At 52.8% G+C, this 27195-nt stretch overlaps 1 protein-coding gene across 1 annotated transcript; it reads right to left on the minus strand.

The window, feature by feature from the left end:
• Positions 1-7161: 7161 nt before the first annotated feature.
• On the minus strand, positions 7162-26706 carry LMCD1 (LIM and cysteine rich domains 1). The gene is made up of 6 exons (XM_062500981.1): positions 26671-26706; positions 17037-17107; positions 15598-15853; positions 10636-10971; positions 7723-7938; positions 7162-7317 (listed from the first exon to the last, which is right to left on the minus strand). The coding sequence occupies exons 1-6, from the start codon at positions 26704-26706 to the stop codon at positions 7162-7164; spliced, it is 1071 nt and encodes a 356-aa protein (XP_062356965.1).
• Between the last annotated feature and the right edge of the window lie 489 nt (positions 26707-27195).

Consider the following 27195-nt stretch of genomic DNA (forward strand, 5'->3'; position numbering starts at 1 on the left):
AGTCCTGCCCCTGGCTCCAGGGCTCCGCTCCGTGCCACGTTCCCGTTGAGGATGATGAGGAAACCCAGCCTGTGTCCCTGGGACACTTGGGGACAGCCACCTTTATTTCCCTGCTCTGCAACTTTCCTCTTGCCATGTCAGACATTCACAACCCAACTCATCTCCTTTTGGCTGTAAAAACTCATCTCCTGCTATAAAAAACTTCTGTGCCAAGAGCTAATTAGAAATAAAAAGACTTGTTTTGAAAAATCAGATGAAGGGAATATTTCTGGGTTAGGGATATTTCCTGATTGCATAAACACAAACAAAACAAAATCGCATATTAATGGTTCTTCAGAGATAACCCAATTTATTTTGCTACACTTAAGAATGAATCTGAGTCAGAATGAATTCTGTTACCAGAGGTGATGTTGCCAGCTTGTGCTGCTGGCATTTCCGGGAATAGAATGGCTGAGGAATGTTGAGTTTTGGATGTCCCTTGGCTGGGCCAGGACAGGGCCTACATTTTCCAGGGTAAGCTGCTCTGAGAACTGATTAATATTGAGAACTAATTTAGAATTTTATATATTATCTTTATTTCTCTTTTTCTACATTATTTATGTGGAAAACCATAATGAAATTCTCTATTTGACGGAGGATTCCTGAGGCAGTAGCAGGAATTGTGCTCATCCCTTTGGTCACTCTTTGAGGGTTGGAGTTCCCTCGATTTCTTGTATCTATTTTTGACATGGAACCACTCAGATGGTGAAGACATCAGCAGGACACTTGTCCTGCACTATGGAAAACAAGGAAATGACTCTTCCACGTGGGAAGGGAAGGAAAAAAGGCCCTACAAGTGACTGCAAGGGTACAACAATTGTTTAGGCACCAGGAACATACGAAATAAATTTAATTTCAATTTAGGATTAAGGAGGAAAGTCTGGGGAGGCTCTGAGACAAATCAGAGACCATGTGAGGGATGCAGTTAATTGAAGTGTCTCAGATGTGTTTTTTCTTAACCATTTGGAATTCGTTTTCCCAGAACTGGGATCCCTTTGGGAGAGCTGTGCCGGGGGCTCACACTCATCACTTCGAATTTGAGACTTCCAAACCAGCTGGGACTGCACAGCCAGCTGCAGCTGAAGGGAGTGCCAGCACATGTGCATTCCTTCCATTTGCACAGGGGTTTTCTGCCTGCCCTCTTCCTTCCCTGCTCTGCACCAGCTCAGAATTCCCAGAGGAGCCAGCACGGGATTCTGAGGTGCCGAGGTGCCCCGGGCTGAGGGGGCAGCACGTGCAGCTGCTGAGCCAGATGTTCCCTCAGGATTCAGTGAATTCCTCTGGAAACGCTCAGGGATGGAGCTCGCCCCTGCACATGGGCCCAACCAGAACCAGACACAGCCCAGGGAATAAAGGGCTCTTTTATAAAAAAGGCCATTAATGCTCTGCCAAGACCTTCCCTTGAGACTGCCTAAATAAATTTCCTGGGATTGACGGCGCTTGCAGAGCAGCCCTGGCAGCGAGAGGGGCCAGGGGCTGCCTTCTGGCTGTGCAGCTCTGAATTCACTCGGGCAAGAAAGGTCATTTTTCAAACCCAAGGAAAACTTGGTGCAGCAATTTTTCTCTTCTGGTAACTTTATAGGCACTAAACATATTCTGGAAATCTCCAAATTAACAACAAGTGGCCTTTAATTAACTAGTCTTGATAAGCTGACTGTGCCTAATGTTGGGGGGGGCGGGATTCCCAAAGTTTCAGGGCTCTGGGCTGGACCTTCCGGCAGCTGGAAGAGCACAGGGTTGTGACAGGCAGCTTTGGTGGTGGCAGGGGAGAGGAGGCATCCCAGAGGCACAGAATGGTTTTGGTTGGAAAGGACCTTACAGGTCACATGGTGTGGAGTTCTACCCCTTTTCTGAGGGGGAAGGAGCCCAAATCTCTGTGCTTCCTGCAGCCCCTGCACATATGGCACAGACAGAAATTCAAGAGTTTGTTCCTCTGCCTGCAATTGCCCAGCACTCCCTGCAGCTGCAGGGGCTGTGGGTGGCACAGACACAGCCCTGGGCTCGGGGTCCTTCATCTGGGGCAGTTTCCAGCCTTTGTGAGACCAAACTGCAGCTCCCAGAGAGAGCCAGCAGCGAGGGGACAGGAGCCAAACTGGGGAGACAAGAGCCAAACTGGGGGGACAGGAGCCGAACTGGGGGGCACAGGAGCCGAACTGGGGGGGACAGGACCCAAACCTGGGGACAGGACCTAAACTTTGGGGTCTCCACCCGAGGGCCAGCTGAGCCCTGTGAATATTCAGAGCACAGCTCTCAACCTCAGGCTCCTTTATTTTTGAGAGAGAAAAAACCCCAGTGTTTGCAGAGCCACTCTCCTAATATTTTTCCTGAGCAGCTTAATGGTTTTTCTGCTTAGCCCTTGATGGTGGCTGTGCTGCTCAGGCAGTCCCTGTACAGATTAATTGTGTTTGGTTTCCATCCCAGCCCCGTGCAGCGGGAGGGGAACCAGGCAGGTTGGGGAGGGCTGGGGCACAGCCAGGCTGAGCTGAGCAGTGCTGGTTGTATTTTAACACTGTCCAAACATTAACTGTGCCCGGAGGATGTGGAGGTGTTTCCTTGACATGTCAGCATCCGGAGCAGCCGCTGCCAGACACAGCATCCCCGAGACACCTCTGAAATGCTGCCTTGGCTACAAGTCCCTGGGAAAGGCAGGGAGAGCAGGCAGCAGAGCCCTGGCACAGCAGGGACTCACAGGACACCCCTGGGACAGCACCCCGTGTCACTGGCCCTGTGACACCACGAGTGAGCCAGGCACTGGCACAGGGCAGTGCTCAGGGGCTGGCCCCCATCAATCCTCCTCTGCAGCCACAATAAACACAGTTCCTGCTGCTCCTGGTTTGCTCCAGGTGACCTTAACATTTTCTGTAATGTTTTTTTAAATCGTGCAACAATCTACAAAACCTTCACTGTGGAGAGGGTGATTTTTTGGTGATTTGGCTGAAGAAAGGGAGTTGAAAAGTAAATAAAAGCTCAAATTAGATTTATATAAACATAACCTCACTTTTTACACAAGAACACACAGCCATATGGGCTTTCTTTAGCTCTGCCCTTAAGCAGCAGCTGCTGCAGGTCTCAGGAAGTTTCCACTGAAACCCACCCGCACTTCATGAATACTTGCTTTTTCACCTCTGAATTTTTCTCTCTGAGGCTTTTAAGCAAGTTTTATTGTAGTGTTTATACAGCCAACTCATTCTGCCTTTGGTTTATGTTTTTCTCGCCTGCAGCCACTGAATTTTGAGGTTTATTAGTTACAGGTATCTGAAATTACTTTTTTTTTTTAAATAATTGACTGGCTAATAAAGCCCCTTAAAAGTTTCTGTTTAAGGCAATTGAACCAGGATCAGGTTCTTACTGAGTTATACCCAGGATCAACAACTTCTGTTTGTTACCACCAAGTCAAGAACAAGAATCCCATCCACTGCAATCAGTCAGGTCTGCATCAGTTCATTGGAGAAGCACCCAAGCAAAGAGTTGTTTCTGGAGACAAACTGTAAAGGAAAAGGCTGATTGTTTTCTGGCTGGAATGATGCAAACCAGAGCCCAAATCCCCACCCTGGGGCTCTGCTCTCACACCCAGAGCCAGCCACCGCAGGCAGACACCACTGCAGGCTTTTCCCCTCACGGGAGGATTTTCTGCACAGAAAATCCACAACTTCCAGAAGCACAGGGGGGGCAGAGCTGGGGGTGCAGAGCTGGCTCCAGGGTCCCCACACCTCTGTGCCTCACAAATCCCTTCTCCTTCCCACTGACCCCTGAGGACAGGGCTCCTTCCACATGGTCCAGTGCCAAGAAAGAGAGAAAGGAAAGAAAGAAAGGAAGAAAGGAAGGAAGGAAGAAAGAAAGAAAGAAAGGAAGGAAGGAAGGAAGGAAGGAAGGAAGAAAGAAAGAAAGAAAGAAAGAAAGAAAGAAAGGAAGAAAGAAAGAAAAGCTCAGTGTCCAGGTGTTTTCCATCGACCAGGGAAACCTGTTAAGTGCCTGCCACTGGGACTAGGAGCTTTCTCTTATTCACAGGAGTTTGTTTTGTTTGTTTTGGCCTGGGTATCACAAATATCCCCAGGGAAGCAGCAGTGACCGGAGGGCTCTCCCCTGCCCTCCTGGGTGTGCAACAGCTCCAGCCCTGCTCATTTGCCCATGGTTTCCTCCCAGCACGGCAGGTAAAGCTCCCAGTGCTCAGGTGCAGGGCACAGAAACCTCCCTGGATGCAGCTCCTGCTCTGGTGCCAGGGGAGCAGAGCCCCCGGTGGGGTGACCCAGGTGGGGACAGGTGGGGAGGAAGGTGACCCTGCTGTGCCCACCTGTCCTCAGCCAGCCTCTGCCTCTGCCTTGCCCTGGCTGCATCCCCCACATCACACACTCATTTCTCTGCATAGCATAGTCTGCAAAAAAAAAAAAAAAAAAAAAAAAAAAAAAAAAAAAAAAAAAAAAAAAAAAAAAAATCCGGGGCACCACAAATGAGACGGCACAGCAAATATTTGCAGATTCAGAGCAGTTAAGCTCTGAAAAACTCCAGCTTGCAAAACATTTGCTGGAATGTGGCTTCTGCCCAGTCCCTTCTCTGGAGGGACGCTCTGCCCTCCCACCCCTGCTCCTGCCTCGGCAGTGGGGGAGCAGGTGAAGGACTTTTGTATCCAAAAATACTTTATTTAAAGCTTTAGGGACATTTAAATGTGTTGTCAGTCCTATTTAGAACAACTTTACAGAACGCTTGAGTTTAAATTGGAGCAAAAATTCCCCGTGCTCACCTGGCCCGGCCATGGGCAGGGCACAAAGAGATTTGTCCTTTGCAGCCCCACAGGTTAAAATCCTGTCCTTGCTGGGGGCAGGATCATCTCATGCCTGCCCTGAATCTCAGTTCTAATACCAGCACTAAAGGCTCCCATATGTTTTGAACTGTTTGAAGCATTAATTTCACGCTTTTGCTCCCGACACTGGAGAGGCACAGGATTTTGTTAAGCTGTTTAATTGCAGTAAATTTCTTTAGCAGACAGTATTTTATGAGCTGCAGAAATACCTGCAAGGCTTGAGCAGGTGCCAGCAGTCCCGAAGGCCCGAGGTGAGTAAGTGTGTGCTGGAACAGGGACTCCTGTGAATTGCAGTTTCTAGATCACAACCCCAAACCTCAGAACATGCTGCAGTGGGCTGCCACCGTCCCTTGCCCACAGCCCCTCTGCAGCTCCTTTAGGTTCTGGCAGGTATCTGTGAGGTGTCCCTGAGTCTTTCCCTGTGCATGCAGTGAATCCAGCCCCTCCTGTCAGAGAACACCAGGGCAGGGAGGGTGGAGGGGATGCCCCAGCCCTGCCCTGACAGCCCCCAGGAGTGGGGCTGGGGAAGAGCAGAGGCCAGCCCAGTGCTGCCCCCAAAATCCCTCCTGTCCCCGTGCCTCTGCTCTGACATTTGCCCAAGCTCCCACCCGAATTCCTCTGCAGCCAAGAACCACCTCTGCCACTGCCACCCGCTGAGGCTCGCCTGGATTTTAACCCTGCCCGGGCTGGATCCCCATTTGGGGATCCCCTTTCCCCCCAGAGCTCCCCAGGCTAGCCAGAGGGGAGGGTTACCCACAAAAACAGGGTTCTGCTGAAAATCCTCCCTCCAAAGTGCTCATGTGTAAATGTGGATCCCCAAATGCAGCAGAAGTGGCACCCATGGGGGCTGGCACCAAAAAGTGGCACCCATGGGGGCTGGCAGAGACCTCGCCCCTGTCTGCACCTCAGCACCTCCTCTCTGCTCCTTCCCTTGGCCCTGTGGGCACCCAGTGTCCCCAGAGGTTCCCCGTGCACGGGGGCTGTGACAGGAGGCACAGGAGGCACTGTGGGTCTGTCTGTCCCCGTCTGTCCCAGCACAGCCCTGGGTCTGCCTGTCCCTCTGTCCCAGCACAGCCCTGGGTCTGTCTGTCCCACTGCCCCAGGTGCACAGCTCACCTGCTCAGCCCTGCAGCACGTACGGCTCCACCCAAGCCTCATCTCTGAGTTATTTCTACACAAGGGAGCAAACACCCCCCAAACATAGCAGGAAGACCCCCAGCACTGTGAGCTCCTTGGACACTCACCCTGGAGAGGAAAAAACTGCAATTCTCTGGTAAACCACTCAGTCTAACAGAACAGGCTGAGCACAGACACCTGCCAGGCTGGAGCACCTGATGTTCTCAGTGAGTATCACAAGCATCCCGTGATGCAGGGAACAAACAGGACTGCAGGGACTCAGTGCCAGCTCCTGGGATAGAGCCAGACCTGAGAGGCATCAGGAGAGCAGTGGGACAAGGAGCAGGGCAGGGCCCAGGGCAAGGAGCTGCTGGCTCCAGGGGAAGGTCCAGCTCCTTGGCACCTGGAAGGGCCACTGAAGCATCACAGGGAAAAAGTGACATTGCAGCATCTCAGGAACACACACACACACACACACACACACACACACACACACACACACACTCTGCTCCCAAGACAGCTGAGGCTGTAAAGCTGTTTTCCACAAAATTCTTTCCATTCCAGTTGCAGGGTGGCAGCTCCATGGGCTGAGTCAGTCACTGACCAGGCAGAGCCATGCCTGCCCCTCTCACCAGGGCCAGCCCCCTGCCCTGTGTGCCCACCTCCTTGCTTTTGCATCGTGCACAGGACAAAGCCCCAGCTGCCTGTGGCTGCCATTTTATATCATTTGTTTTCATCAAGTTGATCAAATTCCTCAAACCCACTGCCTTGGCAGTGGCAGCAGCCTGCAAGCCTAATTCCAGTAAGGATTTAAAAACCACAAACACCCCTTGTTTTTGACCACAACTGTAGGTTTAGTACGCCAGAAGTTACTGCTGAGATGTGTTATTTCCAAAAGACTACTGCAAGACCTCAGTCACAAGAAAGTGGGACAGAGTTGATAAAAACCAGCACAGCACAACCCCTCCTTTGCAGTTCCTCCTGGCCAGGTACACCCTGCACCTTCCCCCGTGGGCACAGGTCCCTGTCACATCCAAGAGGACCCCAAGGAAACGCTTTCCTCAGGCTGTGCTGGGTGCAAGGGGACACCGAGTTGCTTGCAAGTGAATAGTCAGAATAGTTAATTTTTTTAACCTTCCCCTTCTGCTGTATTTCCAAATGCCCCCAGTCCTGGTGGGACCTCGGGGAGCCCGCGGGGCTGCCCCTGCTCAGACCCGGCTCTGGCTGCAGGTGGTGCACAGGAGGCTGGCGTTGGCCAGGGTGAAGGGTTTGCCCATCAGCAGCGTCTCACACTCCAGGCAGGCAAAGTGCTTGTTGTGCCAGGCCAGCCCTTCCACCTGCTGGTAGTCCTCCGAGAAGATGATCTACGGGACAGACAGACAGACAGACAGACAGACAGACAACTGCTTATTTCCACCACCTCACCAAGCTGGAGCGTGGCAGAAGCAGGGAGAACCAGCCCCACGCCTCTCACCAAGCCCATCAGCCACGGAGGTCAGGAATGGGCACATAAAATAACCCCAGGATGGTTTGGGTTGGAAGGAATCTGTAAAGGTCACCTTGTCCCAGAGACACCTTCCCCTGGCCCGGGTGGCCCAGAAGCCCTGACTGAGCCTGGCACAGGGGGCACAGGGGCTCTGGTCACTCCCTGCCCTGGCACAGGGGGCACAGGGGCTCTGGTCACTCCCTGCCCTGGCACAGGGGGCACAGGGGCTCTGGTCACTCCCTGCCCTGGCACAGGGGGCACAGGGGCTCTGGGCACTCCGTACCTCGTCGCAGCCGGCGCAGCGGGGCCGCAGGCTCTCGCAGTAGTGCCGCCCACACCAGGCTGCCCCGCTCTTCCAGAAGTAGATGAGGTCCACGAGGGGCTCGGAGCAGCGGCAGCACACGAAGCAGCCCGGGTGCCACTGCCGGGAGTAGCCAGCACGGTCGGCATACACCACGGGACAGTCCCCGGGCACCGGCTGGTGACAGGAGTCACAGAGCTGGGGGGGACAGGGAGCGGTCAGAGGGGTGGGATGGACACTGGGATGGACACAGGGATGGACACAGGGGATGGACACTGAGCAGGCTGGGGCAGTGCTGGGTCTCTGCTCTTTGCACCCACCACGTTTTCTTCCCCTCCTCCCTCCCATTACACAGGGAAGCCATGGGACATCTGGACCTCCAAGTAGTTTTCTGTGTTTGGTCCCTGATCTTCCAGCACCCCACGTTTCCCCATGGCCTCCTCCGTCCTCAGCTGAGTTCTCAGTGACTGCCCCATGCCCTGGCTGGTGGGCACTGCCCGTTTGCCCAGGAAATGCAGGCTGACAGCGCTGAATGCTTGCAGGCTTGGCTGCTCTGTGCAGCTGAAAGGGGATCCGTGTGCTGACACTGCTCCAAGCGCTCCCAGCCCCACCAGTGAGGGGAAGCTGGGCTGTGGCAGCTCTGGTGTGGCTGAAGCAGCACAGAAGGGAGCAGCTGGCAGAGCCCTCGGGGACAGAATGGACAGAGCACCCATCACACCCCACTGAGGCCCCCAATACCCCCCTGAGGCACCAGATTTGGGCTCAGCCCCAGAGCCAGACCCTGCAGCTCCCTCTGCTCCCTCAGCCCCCAAGAAGCCACAGCCCCAGCAGCCCAGCCCTGCTTATCTTGAAGGATCTAAAGCAAGAACAAACACAGCAGTTTCCAACCCTCAGCTCGAGATCCTTGCCAACAAGAACTGCTAAAATACAACTTATTTTGCTGTTTCTTTCTATGGAAATTATTCACAGGGAAAAACTATTCACAGGGCTTTTCCCAAGCATTGTATAACCCCCATATCCTGCTATTTACACACTACAAAGAAGTGATTCTTCAAATTTGAGGTGGGATTACAGCTTGGTGCTCTTTTTACATCTCCATCACTCAGGCAGAGGAGTGAAGACTTTATTAGCTGAATTACCAGAGGTTTTGGCCAAAACCATGTCCTGTTCTCTTAGGCTTTCCCACCCTTCTCGTCCCCAGCTCCTGTTCTGCAGTGCCAGCTCCCAGGGCAGGAGCTCTCAGACACCAGCAGCACTCTGAGCACTCCCATTGCTGCCCTCGAGCTTTTGGGAACAGTGACTAATTTGGATCAATTGCCTCAGGATTTTGATTTGATTCCAGGGCAGTGACATGTAACATCAGAGGAGTTCCCAGTTCTGGGGGGGGTAAGGATTCTGTGCTCTGCAGAGAACACAGAACCATCTGACAGAATCCCACTCATCTCGTGGGACAGACTTGCAGCAGGGATGTGGAGGAACAAGAGGTCTGTGCTCAGCAGGGGCAGGGGCCCCAGTCTTGCCTTGCCCTGGGCTGCAGTGTGGCTGTCCCACAGGATCTGCCACTGCTGTGAAAGCTGTTCCATTTTTCAGCTGCTGCCTTGAGAGAAACGATGCTTCAAGCTAAGGAGAATAACATCACAGTTATGTATTTATTTATTTGAAAGGACAAACTTGCAGTTTAAGTAAACCCTCAGTGCTAGGGAGGGTTTACTAGCAGTAAGTCATTGCTAGGATGACTTATTGATATGTTTAAAGGAAACCTTCCTTTTTTGGCTATTTTTTATCTTAAAATTCAGTGTTTTGCTGCAATAGTGAAGATCCTTACTGTCACTGGATTTGAAGTCAGAAGTACATTAACAGACCATGGCAGAGGGGAGACATTACCCAATATGGACTGAAAATGAAAACTGCTCTTTACATGTACAACCTCAGGGCAGGAATGGCAGGAAAGAATCTCCTCTTAAAATCATTTGGACACCATTTGCTTTTTCAGCTTTAAATTCTCTGCTGCAAGTCACCCTCATAAGGACCAGGACAAGGTATTTCCATGCACCACATTTTACAATAAGCATCTGTTCAGCAGCTACTCCAGACAGCACTGGGGGGATATAAATCTAAGAGGGTGTTGAGGAATCTCAGCCATTTCTCTGTGGAAATGCATTTGTATGCCCAGGGACCCAGGGCAGCTGTTTGCATTTCCCCACAGTGACTACAGCCCTGGGAACGCCATCTCCATGTCCACAGCTCCCTGTTAACTGCACAGAGCTTCACCTCCTGCCATTTGTGGTCTTTCTGGGTAAGAAGCCCCCCTGGAAGTATTGACTGGCAGCACAGAATGCTAAAGGTTGGAGAAGACCTCCAAGACCATCCAGTTCAGCTTTCAACTGAATACCAGCACACACAGTACCCATACCTTCCAGGGACATGTCATGCCCAGCCTCTCAGAGCTGCCAAGAACCTAAAGCTCAAACCAGCTTCCACAGTGAGAATTCCCTGAGCCTGGTGGCTCAGCAAGGCCTCTGCTGCAGAACAAGGGAGATGAAGCAGAGGAGAGCACCCTCCTCAGCCCTGCCAGAGGAACCCTTGTGCTCAGCAGGGCTGGCTGGAGCAGAGGGCCCCTCCAGGCTCTCACAGTGCTGCTCCAAAGCATCACAATGTGACTGAGCACCTGCAGGCACGGAGAAAGCCCTGGGAGCAGCATGGGAGCAGCATGGGGACAAGGCACAGATCTCCCTGCCTGATGTGATTTTTTGCCCCTTGGGTGGAGACTGAATCTATTCCCAGTGGTTCCCTGAGCCTGGAGAGTTCCCATTCCATATCCCAAATCCCAAATTCCATCACAAATCCCAAATTCCATCCCATCCCAAATCCCATCCCATCCCATCCCACACTCACGTAGTGCCCAGTTCCAGGTGTGCTCTCCAGGGCCCCGTTGGGTGACTCAGGGGCTCTGCCAGGCTCCACGCTCTTGTCCTGGGGCTTCTCCTCCTCCTTCCCTCCTCCGGCCTGGCCCGGCAGTGCCACCTCCCCGACTCCCATTGCCTCAGCCTTGTACTTCCTGACGAACTCCTCCATCAGGTGCTGCTCGCCCTCGCCGAGGCCGCGGCACTGCGCCGGGTCCTGGTCGTGCAGCGGGAGCTGCCGCGCCAGGCGGCGCCGGCGATGGAACGCGCCCTCCGTGCCCGCCACGGGCTGCAGCTCCGGGGGCACCAGCTCCATGTACTGCATGGCCTGCGAGGAGATGGAGACAGGGGCACACGCTGCTGGGCACGGGGCACAGCTGGGACACTCACACCTGGGCACAGGGAACAGCTGGGACACTCACACCTGGGCACAGGGAACAGCTGGGACACTCACACCTGGGCACGGGGCACAGCTGGGACACTCACACCTGGGCACGGGGCACAGCTGGGACACTCACTGCTGGTTCACACTCAGCTGGGCACAAAGATGCCCCACTTGTGCCATCAGCAGAAAATGTGCCTATAGCACAGTATTTGAACAGCCTAGGCCATGGTTTATACCAGGTGTGTCAGCCAAGCCGTTTTTAGTTATTCTTATCAACACTCTGGAATTCAAGGCTACTGAAACAAAACTTGAGCTAAACTGAGAAAGAATAGGCTGAAAAACAGAATATCAAGGTTGCAAGAACTAAGATAAAGAAGGGCAGTGAAGCACTGGACTGTAACCAACCATATTTCCTGCAAGGTGTGTGCAGAGCTGGTGCACAAGATAGAGGCACTCATCAAGTACTGCGTGATTGCATGGACAGTGGTTTTAGAATGAATAAGTAGAGCATAATGTAAGCAATAAAGTGGCTTCTGTTTAATCACACTGGTGAGTGGTTCAGAAGTCCTGAGCTCCTGCATACCCCTTGCCCTGCCTTCTCCCTCTGAAATGTCTGAACCCACTCTGTGCAGAAATAAAAGGCTGAACTGGCTCAGGTGCCAGTGGTAGCCAGGCTGTTAAAAATAATTTCATCCTCAGAAAGCAGACTGAGTGTTTTTATGGTGTTTTAGGTTACTTTTTGTTTGTTTGTTTGTTTTAAAAACAAATCCATTTTGTCCAGGAAAACAAAGTAGCATAGACAGAGATGCTTTGCACAAAAATCCCTGCACACCCTCCCTCGCTGGCACTACCATGACACTTTTCCATGAAATTTGATAACACAGCTGCTGAAAAGACTAAAAACCCATAAACATCAAAACCCATGAGCAGGTCTCTATTGCCCTGTGCTGGGGCAGGGAGAGCTGCAGGGAGTGAGACAAAAGCCACACTGAGCACCCCAGAGCCCACGGGGCTGTGTGCAGGGCAGTTCCCAGTCAAAGACCATCCTTTATCAATTAATGGAATCATCATAGCACAGGAAAAATTCACGCAACAGTTGGGTCTGTGGCACTGCCAGACACCAATTCCACCTGACAGCTGATTTCACAGCAGAGGGAAGGTGTTTGCTCACTGATGGATGCCCTGTGACACAGAAGGGAAATGCCCGAAATGAAGTCTGTGACTTAACTGGCCACTACCTCAAGAGCAGAGCAAAGCACTGTGTCTCAGGCTGGGTTGGTGCTTGTGGGCCAGGGCTGCACAGTTAATGCACAGTTAACTTCTCCTGGCTGGAATATGGGAAGGGAGTTTCCCACTGTGGCCTTTTCCTATTGTGTGAGGAGTGACAGGGCAGCCCCTTGGCTCCCTGGCATTCCCTGTCACACCAGCATCCCTGTCAAACCAGCATCCAGCTGCACTGGATTTGCTTCTCACCGGGTCAGCACTTGAAAACTCCATCCTAAAAATCTCAGCAAAGAGATTTAACTGTTTGTGGCACATTGGCTGGTTCAGGCTGGGCTTTTCAACACAGAAATCCCTGCACAGCACTGAGCTCTTCACGTCAGGAAAAGCTTCCAGTTCACTTCCACCTGGGCTACTCAAGGGACAGCAGCACTGCCAGCGGAATTCCTGACAGGAAATTTGGAACAGCAGCAGATAATGATTTAATGGGAGCATGACTTCTTCCCCACGTCTTGGGGTGCAGGTTAAAATCACTGCACACTGGGATATCAGACACCAATGCTGGGTACGTTGTGCCCCTGAGCAAAGGTGGGGTTCATGTCCAGGTTCCTGGGAAGGTTGGCGCTCTGTGGGAGAAGGTGCTGCTTGGAGAGCTGTGGGATGCTGGGACAGTGATCTGGTGCACAAATCTGGCTTTCACAGACCCAAGGAATCCTAAGAGCAGTGACAGGAGAGAGACAAGAATTCCCTGACTGCTCCTCCCAGGCTCACACAGGCACTGCCCCACAAATGCACAGGAATGAACTGAACTCGATGCTGTGGGACCAGGACAGCACGAGCTCCAGCAGAGCAGCAACCTGCTGGGATCTCAGGGGGAGAAATCCTAAATGCACTGATGTGCCAAGAACAATGAACACTGATACCAGAGCCAGGGTCCAGCACGGGCACCTGCAGCCTCCTGCTCTGCTCCACCTCCACCATCCCCATTCCCAATACAAAGCTCTGTGCTGAGAGAGAGGAAAGCCTTTTTAAAGGCTCCCTTAAAGCCTGCTCAGGGACAGGTTCCAGTATCTGCCCAGACATGTAGTGGGATTTCACTCCCTGACCAAGGGAATGGTTAAAAGCTAGGATTGCAGATGTCATAAAAATGTGTCCATAGAAAAGACTGGGGGGGGGGGGGGGGAATCTAACCTGACACCAAAAACTGCCATGGAGCACAAGAAAAAGCTGCCACATCTGCTGCTATCACTTGTTGTTATGGCCAGTGCTTCACTACGTTGCCTGAGTGCAGGTCATCTGGAGGATAATTTTAGTTTTCACTGCTCACTACTGGATCTTGGGACTGTTTTATCATCTGTTCTTTTCACTCTCCCCAAGGACCCAAGTATCTGCTTCATGACTTCTGCAGGTATGGCTTAACAAGAACCTGCCCTGAACTTCCTCCTATTATTGCCCATCCACTTCAGCAAAACAAGGTGAAAAGCCAGCCAAGTTTCCAGCCTGCCTTCAGGAGGAAAGACCTGGAGCAAGGCAGTTGTGCTCTAAGAGCCTTTTGGCCCAAATCCCTTAGAAACTATCCCGAGAGTGGCTGACATCCAACTCTTCTCAAAGTTTGTCAACTTGATCTGCAAGCCAGAATTTATCAAGGTTGCCTCCAAAGCTCCTGCTTGTTGTTTACTTGAACAAGAGAGACTCCAGCCTGTCCAGGCATTACGAAGAGATCAAAAACTTTCATATTTGAACCTCCCCCACCACAAGGGTGGCACTGGGCTGGGGGCTTAGTTTTGCATCCAGCTCTTGGTACAGGACCATGCTCCCCATGGGGAGGGGAAGGGAAGGGAAGGGAAGGGAAGGGAAGGGAAGGGAAGGGAAGGGAAGGGAAGGGAAGGGAAGGGAAGGGAAGGGAAGGGAAGGGAAGGGAAGGGAAGGGAAGGGAAGGGAAGGGAAGGGCCTCGATGAAGCATCCCCAGCACAAAGCTCAGCCCCACCCAGCCTGTCCAAGGCTCTCAGGGCAATTGGCTTTTAAGCCAAATTAGCCACTCTGGCTCTGGGGGCTGCAGCTGCACTTCCACATCTGTATCCCAAATTCTTCTTTTAAAATGTCTGGTTGCATTTTCAGCAGCTTTCAGCTCTTTGTATCAACAGCTTGCAGCTATTTGTTTCATCTGAGGAGCAGAAGCTCTTCACTGCCCATTCCTGACAGTGGAATACAGAACAGTTTTGCACCACAGCTCAGTGAAAAGCCAGCTAAATGCTTTCCCGCAAGAAATGTCCTGCTGGCTCACACTTCCACATGCCAAAAACCACTTCCACCCCTTCCTACACAGCTGGTCCAGATGGAAACCAGGCACAGTGGGGAGGTGGAGCTGGGCTGGGGGCTTGGTTTTGGATCCAGCCCTTGGAATGGGACCACACTCCCTATCTCACCTTTTTACCCTGAGCTCTCATTATAATTTTTTATCTGGACCAGCTTATGCTTAAACTGTAAGGAAAAACTTCCCAGCTCTAGAGAGTGGTTCTGGTGGCAGCAGCATGGGGCAGGCAGGAGCTGCAGGCAGGAGCTCTCAGGCTCAGAGATCAGAGCTCAGCTTTTATTGCAGATGAGCTTTACAAAAAGAGTGAGCTTTCTAGTTGTAAAATCCATTTAGACTTCTCCTAGAAATGTAAACAAACCTATAAACCCCAAAGGCATTCCATCCTGCTCTCCCACCTGCTCTGCTTACTGACCGTTTCCCAAACCACAAAAATAAGAATTTCAAAAAAGGAATTCAAATTCAAAATTCAAAAAAGAATTTTCTAATGCTGTCACAGCTAGATAGACAGTAGAGGACTTCTGGGTCCCACTCTTTCCTCTCATACACTCTCTAGATAACATTTGCCATGGGTGACAGTTTCAGGTTTCGATGTCAGGCTTGCAGAACCTCATGATCCCATGGCTTTTCCTTTAGATGGATCCAAAATCATGGCGTGACAGAACAAACTTATTTTTTACTGCAGGATACAATTTTGTGCCGGGTCCGCCCTGCCCATCTCACAGAAACTTTCTTTTTAAAAAATGCTATTTGTATTTGCTTTGCTATTCAGGGTGTTCTGACCTTGAACTGCTTTGGGCACAGCAAGAATAAGCAGCTGGAGAAGGAGGCAAAAGGCAGGCAGAGAAATGTCTGCTGGGAGCTCCCTCAAGCAGCCTGGGCTGCCCAAAACGAAGGAAATCCCTCACTTGAGCGTGCCCCACGGACATTTCTGCCCTCGGAGGCAAACCAGGACTTACACATATAACGCAAATTATGTATGTCTATAGCATCCATATTCCCCAGTAACTCCAGAGCGAGTGACCCCAGCCCTTACCAGCTTCTGGGTGAGCCCCGGGGGAGCCCACTCGTAGGTGATGGTGTCGAAGGTGGGGTCCTTGCCCGAGACGTTGGGGTTGGTGACGATCATGCGGTTCCTCTTGTAGATGCGGGCGCCGTCGCCGCCCTTGAGCCGCGCCGTGAGCGACGAGTGGCGCGAGCCCGAGAGCAGCAGCCCGACCTTGAGGTCATCGTCCAGCTCCGAGCTCAGGCCGTGCTCCTCCTGGCTGCACTTGCACGACTTGCAGATCTTCCTGTGCCGGGAAAGAGCATCCCTGCGTGTGGGCCGGGCTGGGGGGTCACACGGCAGCTCAGCCCTGGGGTGGCAGCTTCTGCCAGGGCTCAAACACAGCCTGGGTCGTGGCATGGGCCAAAGGCTCGGGGTGGGATGGGATGGGATGGGTTGGGTGGGACCTTAGGTCCCATCCAGTGCCACCCCATCCACGGCAGGGACACCTCCCACTGTCCCAGGTGCTCCAGCCCCAATGTCCAACCTGGCCTTGGGCACTGCCAGGGATCCAGAGACAGCCACGGCTGCTCTGGGGCACCCTGTGCCAGGGCTGCCCACCCTCCCAAGGATCAATTCCTGCCCAAAATCCCATCCATCCCTGTCCCCTGCCAGTGGGAAGCCACTTCTCCTTGTCCTGGCACTACAAAATCTGCTGCTTCCCCTAACTCTGGAAACCCCTTCAAGCATCACTAGATTGGAGATCAGTCTCCTCACCAGACTCCAACAGACAGCAGCAGCCCTGCCCATTTTGAATCTTTATATGCCATTAAAGTAGTGACTGCTGGAAGGAACTGATGTTTAATTGACTGCAATTTGAACTATAGTAGGTATAAATCAGCCAGACAAGCATCTAAGGACACTCTGGTGGCCAGCACTGCCATCAAACACTAATAGCTAAAGGGGCAAAGTAACTCTGACACAACCCCAAGGATTTCAGCATCGTGGAGTAAGAATGAGTCCAGCCAGCCTTTAATGGAGTCAGTTAAAACAAATGGTTGTGCTTCCACCAAATGAGTGCTTTAAAGTTCGGATTTCACAGAGCTGAGGAATCCCAAGTGGGAGCTGAAGCCATCCAAGGTGTTCCAGCTGCAGCAGCACAGCTGGACCACAGGCTCCTGCACTGGAGCTCCCCAGGAGCAGAGAGGAGCCCGGGGTTTGTGAGGCAGCCCGGAGGGCTCTAATTCTCTTCAGTTAGTGACATCTGGATGTCTGCCCTCCATTTTGAAGCCCCTTTGCTGTCCTACTGAGGCAGGGAGCAGCCCCTGAGCTGGGACTGTCCTGGTCTGCTCCCTCCAGCTGCTGATATCAGGGGCTGTGCACCCGAATTTGTGCTTTTAAGAGGAAAAACTGGAAATAAAGTGTCAACTAACGAGCAGTTCTGTCACTGAGCACATTCCAGGCAGGATGCAGGACAGGACCAACGTTACCTCCAGGAGTGTGGCTCGAAGCCCGTGCACAGCCCTCTGCAGCGCAAACAAGGCACACCTCTCCCCGACATCTGGAAGAGAACAGGACACACAGCTGGACAGGCTTCATCCTCAGAGGTCACCTGAGACAGCGCTGAGAGTGTTTATTGTCCTTCAGACTTCATTCCTTGTGTCCCATGAAGCCTCAAATCTCCCAAACACCATTTGACCATGTCCATGCAACCCTGCTACAAGTTTATTTTTAAGGATGCTTGGGACGAAGGTTTTCCCTTCAAAGTGAGGGAAGATGGAGGGGCTGGCACATCAAACCCAAGGAACATGCCCACACACTGGACAGACACTTTCCCCTCATCCACACAGACCTCAGGGCTCATTTAAAGGTAATTTTGACCCAGTTTATGGAGTTCATACACTGCCCATGGATCAGTGCAAGCCAGAAGGTCAGGCAGGAGACACGGAGGCCTCAGCCATAACCTGATGCTAAACTTGCTTTGCTGCACCTTGGAGGTCCTTGGTCTTTCTCCAAGTGTCCTTTGGGAACGTGGCATGTTTCCATGCCTCTGGCACTGGACTTTCGGGGTGGTTTCCACAGTGAACAGGAAATACAGCAGGGAAATGCTCTGGGGAGCAGAGGTGGAGGGAGATGGGGGCTGTGGCTGTGCTGCACTTTTTGCTGTTCACTGAAAAAAAGTCACTGACAAGTCACCCATCCATGAGTGCTCACAGCTCAGCTGCAGAGACACCTAACAACAGAAGGAAGACGAGCAAAAACCCACACCAGGAGCCCACAACACTGGAAAATAAACCTATTTACAGCCTGCCCCATGGATTTATCAAACACGGCTTTCTGGAGGTGAGGAATGCAGCAGGGAGGCACCAGGGCAAGGTGACACCACTAGACACGGGATTTGTCTCAGCCTGGGTGTTTGTACAGGAGCTGTCAGGCTGACAGACATGCTTGTTCCCTGTCAAAATGAGCAGAAGGGAAACCAGGAGAGCCCCAAGGCCAGCAGGAGCAGAGGTGGCACCCCGGGAGTGTCACCCCAGCTCAGCAGATCCGAGCCCTGCAGCCGGAGATCGGAGCACGCAGCATCACCCAGCACACCCCAACACCCTCAGGGCCCAGGAGGCACTGCCAAGGCTCAGGGCTGGGCTCTGCCCACTCTGGGCATCACAGCTTGCTATTCCCAGCCTTGTGGGGGCCGTTTGTCAGGTTTTCTAGAATGCCTTTAATCTCTCTGGAGACACGAGCTGGTTCTAGGAGCTGCCCCTTCAGCTGTGCACACACACTGAGAGCCTGTCTGACTCCCAGAACAGAATGTCTGCCTTGGGAGGGACTCCCAGGCATGATCCTGATGCAGCTCCCTGCTCCAGGAGAGGCTCCGGGCTCAGCCCTGGCACAGGTGAGGCTCTGCAGGTGCCCAGGGCTGGTACCTGCCCATGCAGCCTGGCTGCAGTCCCTGCACTGCCACAATCCTTCGGCACGACATCATGCACTATTTAAATCACTCTCTGGCACCTTGGAAGGGGCTGTCCTTGCCAAAACCTATTTTCAAAGGGAGGGATGAAGAGCAGTGAAAGAAGTGAGGCAGAAGAACAGATGCTGCTCCCCAGCCCCATGGGCACCTTGGGCTGACCCAGGCTGTGCCCAGCATCTCCAGGTTCTGAATCTTTGGTCAGAGGCAAGGCTAGTGGTGATGATGATGATGATGGTGATGATGATGGCAGCCCTTCCTCCTCCTGCTCCCCCTTCCAGCACCAGGCTCCTCAAACTCCTTGCTCAGGGACCTGGGGCACCCTGAGCTCTCATCTCATGTTCAAACTCATTCTGCAGCTTTCAGGAGGAAAAGGTTATTTGGTGGCACTCAAGAGAGATATTTCACTTACTTGGAAAACACAGTGTTGCTAACAAGTTCAAAGTTTTTATAAACAGGTGTTCTAGAAATGACCAGATGTTTGTCTGCCAATTTTAAGGCAGATGACAGGCCTTTAATGCCTTTTTTTCTTACCCAGAACTATTAAGTCTCCACACAAGGCTGCTCATCCTGGAGAAACCCAGCCCAAGGGGTAGGAAATGCTCCATTTCAGCTCCCTTTGCCCCAGGACTGCTGCTTTATTTCTGCCTCACCTTTCACCTGGAATTTTCATCTGAGTTTTCACCTGCAGTTTGTCCCAATATTTTGAAGCCAATGAAAAGACCACTCACCCCCAGAGTTCATAAAAAGACATCTTAAAAATTGCTTTAACATGCCCAAATCCTTCCCTCTGCCTCTAATATCCAAACAGAGGATGCTTTTGATTCTCCAGCCACGTGCCAGCTGTCCAGGACAGGTAAAGACACTGAGGATTCCCAGGGACCACTGTGCCAGTCCTGGAGCCAAGTGCCAGGTACCCACTGGGCTTCAGCTGGCTCTGACCTCAGTGAGCCAAACAGGAGCTGAGCAGCAGCAAGGGACTGCGAGCAGTGGTTCATCTACAGTACAAACATCTGGGTTAAACAAACTCATTTGGAAAAGGTTCATTCACACCAGGGGGAGGCCCAGGGGAAGCACAAGGCAGCACAGGAGCCTCCCCAGATGAGCTGACCCTGGCAGTCCGTGGAAGTGTCAGTGCAGGAGCTCACAGCCCCAAAGGGTGCCCAGCAAGCCCAGACCCCTCGGGGCCAGCATCTCTTCGAGGTTCTGAGAGCCCTGCTTGGAGGAGAGCTCTTCCCACTCCTCCAGAAGCAGATCTGAGGCACTCTCACTCCCATCCCTGTGCAGGGCCAAACACAACAGGCACCAGTGCCCAGACCCTGCATGTCCTGCCCAGGCACAGAGCTTCTCCTCCTGCTCTGCTGCAGCTCCTCACATCAGCATAAAAGGAGATTTCTTATAAAAAATTGTGCAAGACACTGCAAAAACCCCAGACCTGGCAAGATAATGTGAAACAAATGCTGTGACTATCCCAGGCTCCACCTATGCCCCAGCACATCCGACAACTGCAACTGAACTCTGGCACCACCTTAAGATAAAGAGTTTGGAGATATTTGTAGTGGTTTAAAAAAGTGCCAGAAAACCCAAAACCATGCCTGTGTCAACAAACTGGTTGAAGAAAAGCAAATCCTGCTCACCAGGACTAGATAGACACTCCTTGCAAAATTTCTGTTTTGGCTTTCTGTGCCTCGCAGCATTCTTGCTGCTAGAAGAGAGAAAGCAAGTCAGGGCAGAGGAAATTCTTGGGTAGTGAAATGATAGGAAATTGAGGCTGTTCTACCCACAAAAACATTGCTGAGCAGTGTCAGGAGCACACCAGCAATGCCATGGTTTGCTGTTACACTGGCCAAAGGCAGGGCCATCCTTTGCTGAGCAGCTGCAAAACACAGCCTGGAATGACAAGTGACAAGGAAAGAACCCAGACATGGCTCCAGCTTGGTTCAGAGCTTGAGGACTCCTCTGGAAAGGAGCACTGAGCTTCCCTGACTGCTCTGGTGAGATGGAGTCCGGGCCAGGAGCTCTGAGCAGGTCAGGCTCCAGCTCCACAGCTGCTGTTTGCTGCTCGGCCGAGACTCCACAAAGGTCTTTGTTCTGTCACCCTCTGGCCAGACAGCACACCTTGGCCAAGGACCCTCTGCCAAAGGCTCTGCTGAAACCAGTCTGACAGCTGGGTTTGGTGCAGGGACTGTGCTCAGGGCCAGCAGAACCTGCAGAACTCGGGCCTGAAATCACATTCAGTGTTCCAGGGAGCTTGGCCAGTGTGGTGGTTAATCCAGGAGCATTGAGGGCCCAGCACACATCCCATCCCATCCCATCCCATCCCATCCCATCCCATCCCATCCCATCCCATCCCATCCCATCCCATCCCATATCCCACATCCCACGCCCCGTGTCCCCCAGGGCAGCACAGCTCAGGGCAGCACTCTGCTCTCTCAGGTGCCATGCTCGGTGCCAGCACAGCCCGAGTGTCACTGAGTGGCACCAGGCAGTCCCCAGGCAGGTGAAGGTGTCCCATGGTGTCCCATCCCTCCTGGCACTGCTGCCTGAGTCAGCCAGGGCTCTGCAGCCCCAGAAGGGCTTTGGGGACACAGTGCCACCACCACAGGACCAGGAGGGACTGGCAAAGGGGCCCTGCTGCTTCCACAGAGGCTCCTGGATCCCGAAAGCACTGATTGCACAACACCCTATTTGGAGACTGAAAACGGTGCTGGAGACACGTAACTACCTCAAGTATGCTTTCCCCTCCTTTTTAGGGAGGGAAGAGGAAAAGCTGGTTTCCAAAAAGTTACTCCAAGTTCACAACAGCCCTACAGAGCCTTGGTCCTCGTTTCACCTCTCCCCACAGCCAGTGCTCCCCAGGCTCCATCCAAACCCTCCCTGCAGCCTCAGCATCTGACAGCCTGCCCTAAATCACAGCCCGGGCAGGACACGGCTCCAGGGGGGCTGAGGGACCTCGAGAACCCTTTGGGGGGTTCCTCCAGCTGCAGTGAGTTTTGAAGATTTACAACCAGCTCTGAAATAAACCCGTGAACAAAGGAGCAGGGAAAAGCCACACGATGTTCACATGGGTGGGACCAGACTGCTCAGCACAATTGCTGGGGGATAGGGATGGATAGCAGATCATTTGTTGTCATTATTTGACTGTAACAGAGCTAGGCTTGCATAATAACAGTGGGTTAGCTCCAACTTCCTTATGGATTTCCAACAACAAGAGAGTGCAAGGGTTTACAGCCAACACCAGAGGTGCCTGTGACAGCAAGGGGAATGCTGCATGCTCCAGGTCACACCTGGCATTTGGCTAAATTCCCCCTTTTCTGCTGATGGCCAGCAAAGAGAATGGTTTGGGTTGCAAAGGACCTTGAAATTCAACGTCCTCCTTGAGTACACCTAATGTCTGGTGAGGTCCAGCCTCAGGTGTGCTCAGGAACCAACTCCCAGACCTGGCATAGAACAGCCCAGAACAGCCCCTGAAGCTCCTGCAGGAGGGCTCAGCTCGGGTGGGACACCTGGGGCTGTTCTGGATTTCAGGAGAGGCTCCTTGACAGCAGCTGCAAGGGGAATAAATCTGAGCAAGGCAAGCAACTGCCCTTAGAAGGGCATTAACCAATAAACACATTCACTACTGCAGTTCTAAGAACAGCAAAGGGATGTTTGGATTTATTTTCTTCTCATTTTCATAGAAAACACCCATTGTAATCATGACCTGCAAGTAATTTGTTTCCATGCCAGATTCCAAGCAGGCGTTATCCCAATTACCACACTCGCAGGAAAAAAATTCCCTTCCAAAAGGCTGCCTTTCATCTCAAATTCTCTCCATTGGATTTATTTAAGGCATCAATGAGCGGGTTGATATCATCTGGAACACTGGAAGCACTTACTGTATTAAACTTTGCAGAGTGAGAATTTTGCTGCCTTTTATTTTAGCAACATAAAGACCAGGTAAAGGCACGGATACTGGAGGAAACTATTTCAACAGAGCTGCCAGATCCCAACCTACAGGATGACAGAGCTCCAACAATCAGAGCCTCTGCAAATATCTCCCTCTTCCAAGAGCACATAGCTGGCAGCATTCCTTTCTTCACTAACAATGTGTGAATTAACGATAAGAGAAAGGCAAATGCTGAAAAATCAGATTTTTCACAAGCCAGACAGTGCTTCAGATGCTTGGACTTAATTATAAACCCAAACCAAGATGTGAGGGAGTGTCTGGAACGGGAAGAACCCCAGAAAACTTAATTAAACAGCAGATGTGCAGAGTTCCATAGCACTCAGGTGAGGGTCTCAGGGTGATCTCCAGTCACCTGCCCAGAACCTGCTGGGTCCTTTCCATCTCCCACATGAGAAGGCTCTGGATGTCACTGGGAATGGGGGGCCCTCAGAAGATGGACAGGATGCACAGACAGAACTGCTTCCATCAGATTCCCACACCACAAGTGACTGAGGACTAAATATCTGAGCAGGGGAAGGATCCTTACAGCGGAGGGAGCAGCAGAAAGCTGAAGGTGGGCACAAGGCAGAGCCATGCCTGGGTCCCTCACCCTGTCCCCCAGCCCTGTCCTGCACTGCAGCCTCTCTGTGCCAGCCCGAGCTCCACAACCTCAGAACAAGCTGGAAAATTAAAGTGAGGGGGTTTTGAGCAATGCATTTGCAGCTCAGAAGGAGCACGTGGACAAGTCCAAGGCAATCTTGTGGCTGGTGGTGCCCTGAACCCAAGGCAAAAGCTGAGGGACTGTGCCACTCCAAACACTGGCAAGACACAGGCAAGCATGGTGATGGTCTGGAGAGAATTCACTCTCCTGTGTTCATCTGGTAGAAGCAAAGCCATGGAGCCAGTGCTGGGAGTAGGTGAGATGGTGAAAGTGTGGGGAGTGAGGCTGGGACCAGCATTAGGAAACTCCAGCTCTCCAAAACCTGCAAATAGCTGCCTGGAAATATTCCCCTTTCTCTGAGCCCCATCTCTAAATGGAACAGTAGCTCCAAGATGGGACATCTGAGTACTGCCTTTCCTGGATGGCTGAAATACAGTATTTCCTTCTTAGAAAAAAAAAGGAGAAAAACCCCAGCCTAAACAAGTACTCCAGACACTGTCTCTCTGCAGGATCAGAGGGATTTTGTAATTTGCAAATTGCATTTTATTGGGCTCAGCTTAGCTCTGAGTCCAAGTCCCAAAATAAAGTCTTTAACCCCTGTGCTGCTTTATGATTCCATGTCTATAAACACTTGCCCAGAGCAGGTTTCTCCATTTAGATCCACATCTGCTTCCTCCGCTGGGCTCCAGCACAAGGACACTGCTCTGCAAGCAGGGATTCAGTCCCAGACCAGCTTTGGGCAGTCACAGCCACCCCCCAGGCCACCAGCAGTGTGTGACCTGTCCCAGCACTGGGACCAAGCTCCTCATGCTCCAGGGGTGGCTCTGCAGGGACAGCACCAGCTCTGCAATGAAACTGAGCTTCTGCCACAGGTGATCACTACAGAAACCATGAGCATGAGAGCTCTGCAAGGGACACACAACTCCCAGGGCTGTAACTGCTCCAGGTGCCGTGGTCCAGCCCCACAGAGCCAAGATGAAGCAGGTTTTTGCAGCCCTGACAGTGCTCACACAATGGAGCAGCAGCACCTTCGAGGGACCTGGGCACAGCCCCTCACTCAGCATCCTCATCCCCACCCACCCAAACTGCTCCCAGAGCTCTGGGACACGACTCAGGCTTCTCAGATGTGTCCCACAGAAAATCTCTGGGCAGAACCCCCTGTGATGTGGGAGCTGAGCATCCTTCCCACAGAGACAGGCTGCAGGAACAGCCCAGGGCACCCTGCACAGCCTGACCAAGGTACCCAGGTTATGAGAACATGAACCACAAAGCTGAGCTTCCAACTGGGATGGCAAGTTTTTAAAAGCTCCAAGGTTTTGGACTTTCCCAATGCAAGCTGCCAGTCCCATCCCCAGTGCAGGTACCTGCATGGGGCTCTGCAGGCACCCAGGTACTGGTGCAGGGATGATGATTGCTGATGTAGGGAGCTCTTGCCTCTCCCTCAGGCACCAAGACCCCCAGCCCATACCCTGGAGCCCATTTATCCCTGCAACAGCAGCACTTCTCTGTCCTGCAGGATGCTTTGGATGTTTGCAAGTCCCACGCTGAAGACCCGAAGAAAGAAAAAGTTAAAGAACCAAAATTTGTATTAACTGAGCAAACTTTACCTTGGCTTTGATGGGTGCTTTTAGCTTCGTGGGTTATTTTGCTCTGACAAGAAGGGACAGAGTTTAGTGAGAACAGTACACAAGCCCCAGAGCCTGCCTGGCCAGCTGGGCTCGCTCCAGCGCTCACGCCGTGCCAGCCATCGCCTTCTCCCTGCTTTGAGCTTTAACTCTCCACTCAGAACTTAATCTAAACAAGCCCTGTGCCAAACAGAATGCTGTCCCACTCATGCTGCTTTAATTTCCTCAGAAAGAATCCCAGAATACGCTAGGCAAGACATCAACAATAATTAAACCCAACAGTGATTGAAAACCAAATTTTCGGGGCCTCGCAACAAGCTCTAATGAGTTCCAGACTTGCCTTCCCCGACTTGCTCAGACTGGCTGTGTGACACTGCCAAGCTAAATTAAAATTTGACAGTATTCCACACCATGCCCAGAAAAAGTGCCCGTCTTAGGATCCAGGAAATTAAACAGCCGTCTAAAGCAGACACCCATTTCTGTTTGGACGTGATTATTCAGATGCTGATACAGGGTCTGTATTATTCTTTTTCCTTGTTTTCATTATGTCATTTCATATCCCTTTTGAAGTAGAAACTATCCGGGATGTCTTTTTTCATCCTGCAGTGCTGGGGTTAGAGGAGACAGGCAGCAGAGCTGTACAGAGCCTGGGCATCCCCCCCTGCCCAGCAGAACTGCACCTTCCACTGCACAGTCTGTGCTACTGCCTCAGGTTTCAGTGACATTAAAGGTGACATCTTGTCCTTTGCCTTTCCATCAATGGGAGCTGAGTGTCCAGCAGCACGTTTTGGGAAGTCTCTGATGGTTTCTGCACTCCCAAGCCTTTTTGGGGTGCACTGTGAGCCTGACACGCCACTGGGAGCCCTCCCTGCTGCATCCCCTACAGATAATGCATGAGAAGCTCCTGGGAGATGGCTCCAGGGCAGGAACAGCTTCACCGGGGCTTATCCCACAGCAGGGATTTGCTCAACCTTCCTTGCTGTCCAAATCCAGCCCTGCTCCTGCTCTCCCCCCCGAGGGGGCTGCTGGCAGGAGCTCAGCCCTGCTCAGACCCCCTCTTCTCCAGACAAGGCAGGGACTGAACTGCTCAGCACACCCAGCCCAGCACACAGCCTCGTGGGCAAGGCTCAGTTTCCACTCCTGTGGGATCCATCCATACTCAGTGCCTGCCAGGAGCTCCCCAAGGGCTCCAGCTGGCACCCAAAGGTGCCCTGCCCATGGCACCCAGGACCCCAGGGATGTGCCTGAGGTATCAGCAGCACAGACCTGCTGGCAGAGGACACGCTGCTCTCAGTCCCTGGGGTGACACACCAGGACGTGACTCCAGCAGGTCCCACCAAACCCTGGCCATGTCCTGCTGGGACAGGGCCACCCTGGGGGTGCTGGCCTTGACAGTGTCCCCATAGTGGGCAGCCAGGGAAGAATCCTGCATCCCTCAGTCCCACCTCAAAGCACGGCGTATTTCAGGGAGGGCAGGGCAGGAGATGCTGAGGAGCACAGCCCAGCCCCGAGTCACCCAGCCCTGTGTCACCCAGCAGCTCCTGCTGCCAAACTCCAGCCTCTGCCTGGCCACCCTGCAAGGAACAGCGAGCTGCCAGGAAAACGTGCTGAACAGCTTTCCTTGGGATCCAGCAGCAGCTCAGCTCAGACCTAACCGGACAGAAGGTGCTACACCTCAGCCAGGCTGACCTGCCCATCCTGACCGCCAGCGCTGGCAAGAAACCTGGCGGCAGAGAGAACCAAGCCCCCAGGGCAGGGTCTGAGGTACCCCGGGGTGGTCCCAGGGCACACCCTGGGCACTGCCCAGCCAGGTGGGATCACTCCAGGCTGACACGGGGTGCTGAACTCATTCCCGGGGGACTGAACTCATCCCCGAAGCACGCGGTGACAAAGGTGCAGAGAAGAAGGTCAGGAGAGCAGCTGCTGCCATTCCACACGGCTTTACCAGCCATGAGAATCCCTCCACAGAGCCCAGCGCCATGCCAGGAGGGCTCCGTGCGGGAAGAGCCGGGGTTTGCTGGAGCAAACACTTTCCAGAGGGTCTGGAAGGGGACAAGCGATGCCGTCACTCGCTGAGGAGTGCGGCTCAGCAAGGAATGAGTTAACCCGAGATAATTCAGAGAGCAAACAGCGGCTTTGCCAGGAGCACCTTCCGCCGGGCAAGAGGCACAAAGGCGGGCACAGCGCCGGGCTGGGCAGTGCCAGAGCGGCTCCGGGCACTGCGGAAGGGCAGGAGCAGGGATGGATGGAGGGATGGATGGATGGGGGGATGGATGCGGGGATGGATGCGGGGATGGATGGGATCTGTCCCCTCCCCCTGCCCCGAGCAGGAGAGTTTGGGGTCTGCCCGCTCGCAGCTCTGCGAGGGCAGGAGAACCTGGAGATACCGGGGAAAAAATAAATAAAGAAAATAAACAAACCCCGGCGCTCCTCAGCCCAGCGGTGCCCGGTGCGAACCCACCACTCCCGG

Source organism: Cinclus cinclus, chromosome 12 (genome assembly GCF_963662255.1).
Source record: "Cinclus cinclus chromosome 12, bCinCin1.1, whole genome shotgun sequence".
NCBI lineage: Eukaryota > Metazoa > Chordata > Aves > Passeriformes > Cinclidae > Cinclus > Cinclus cinclus.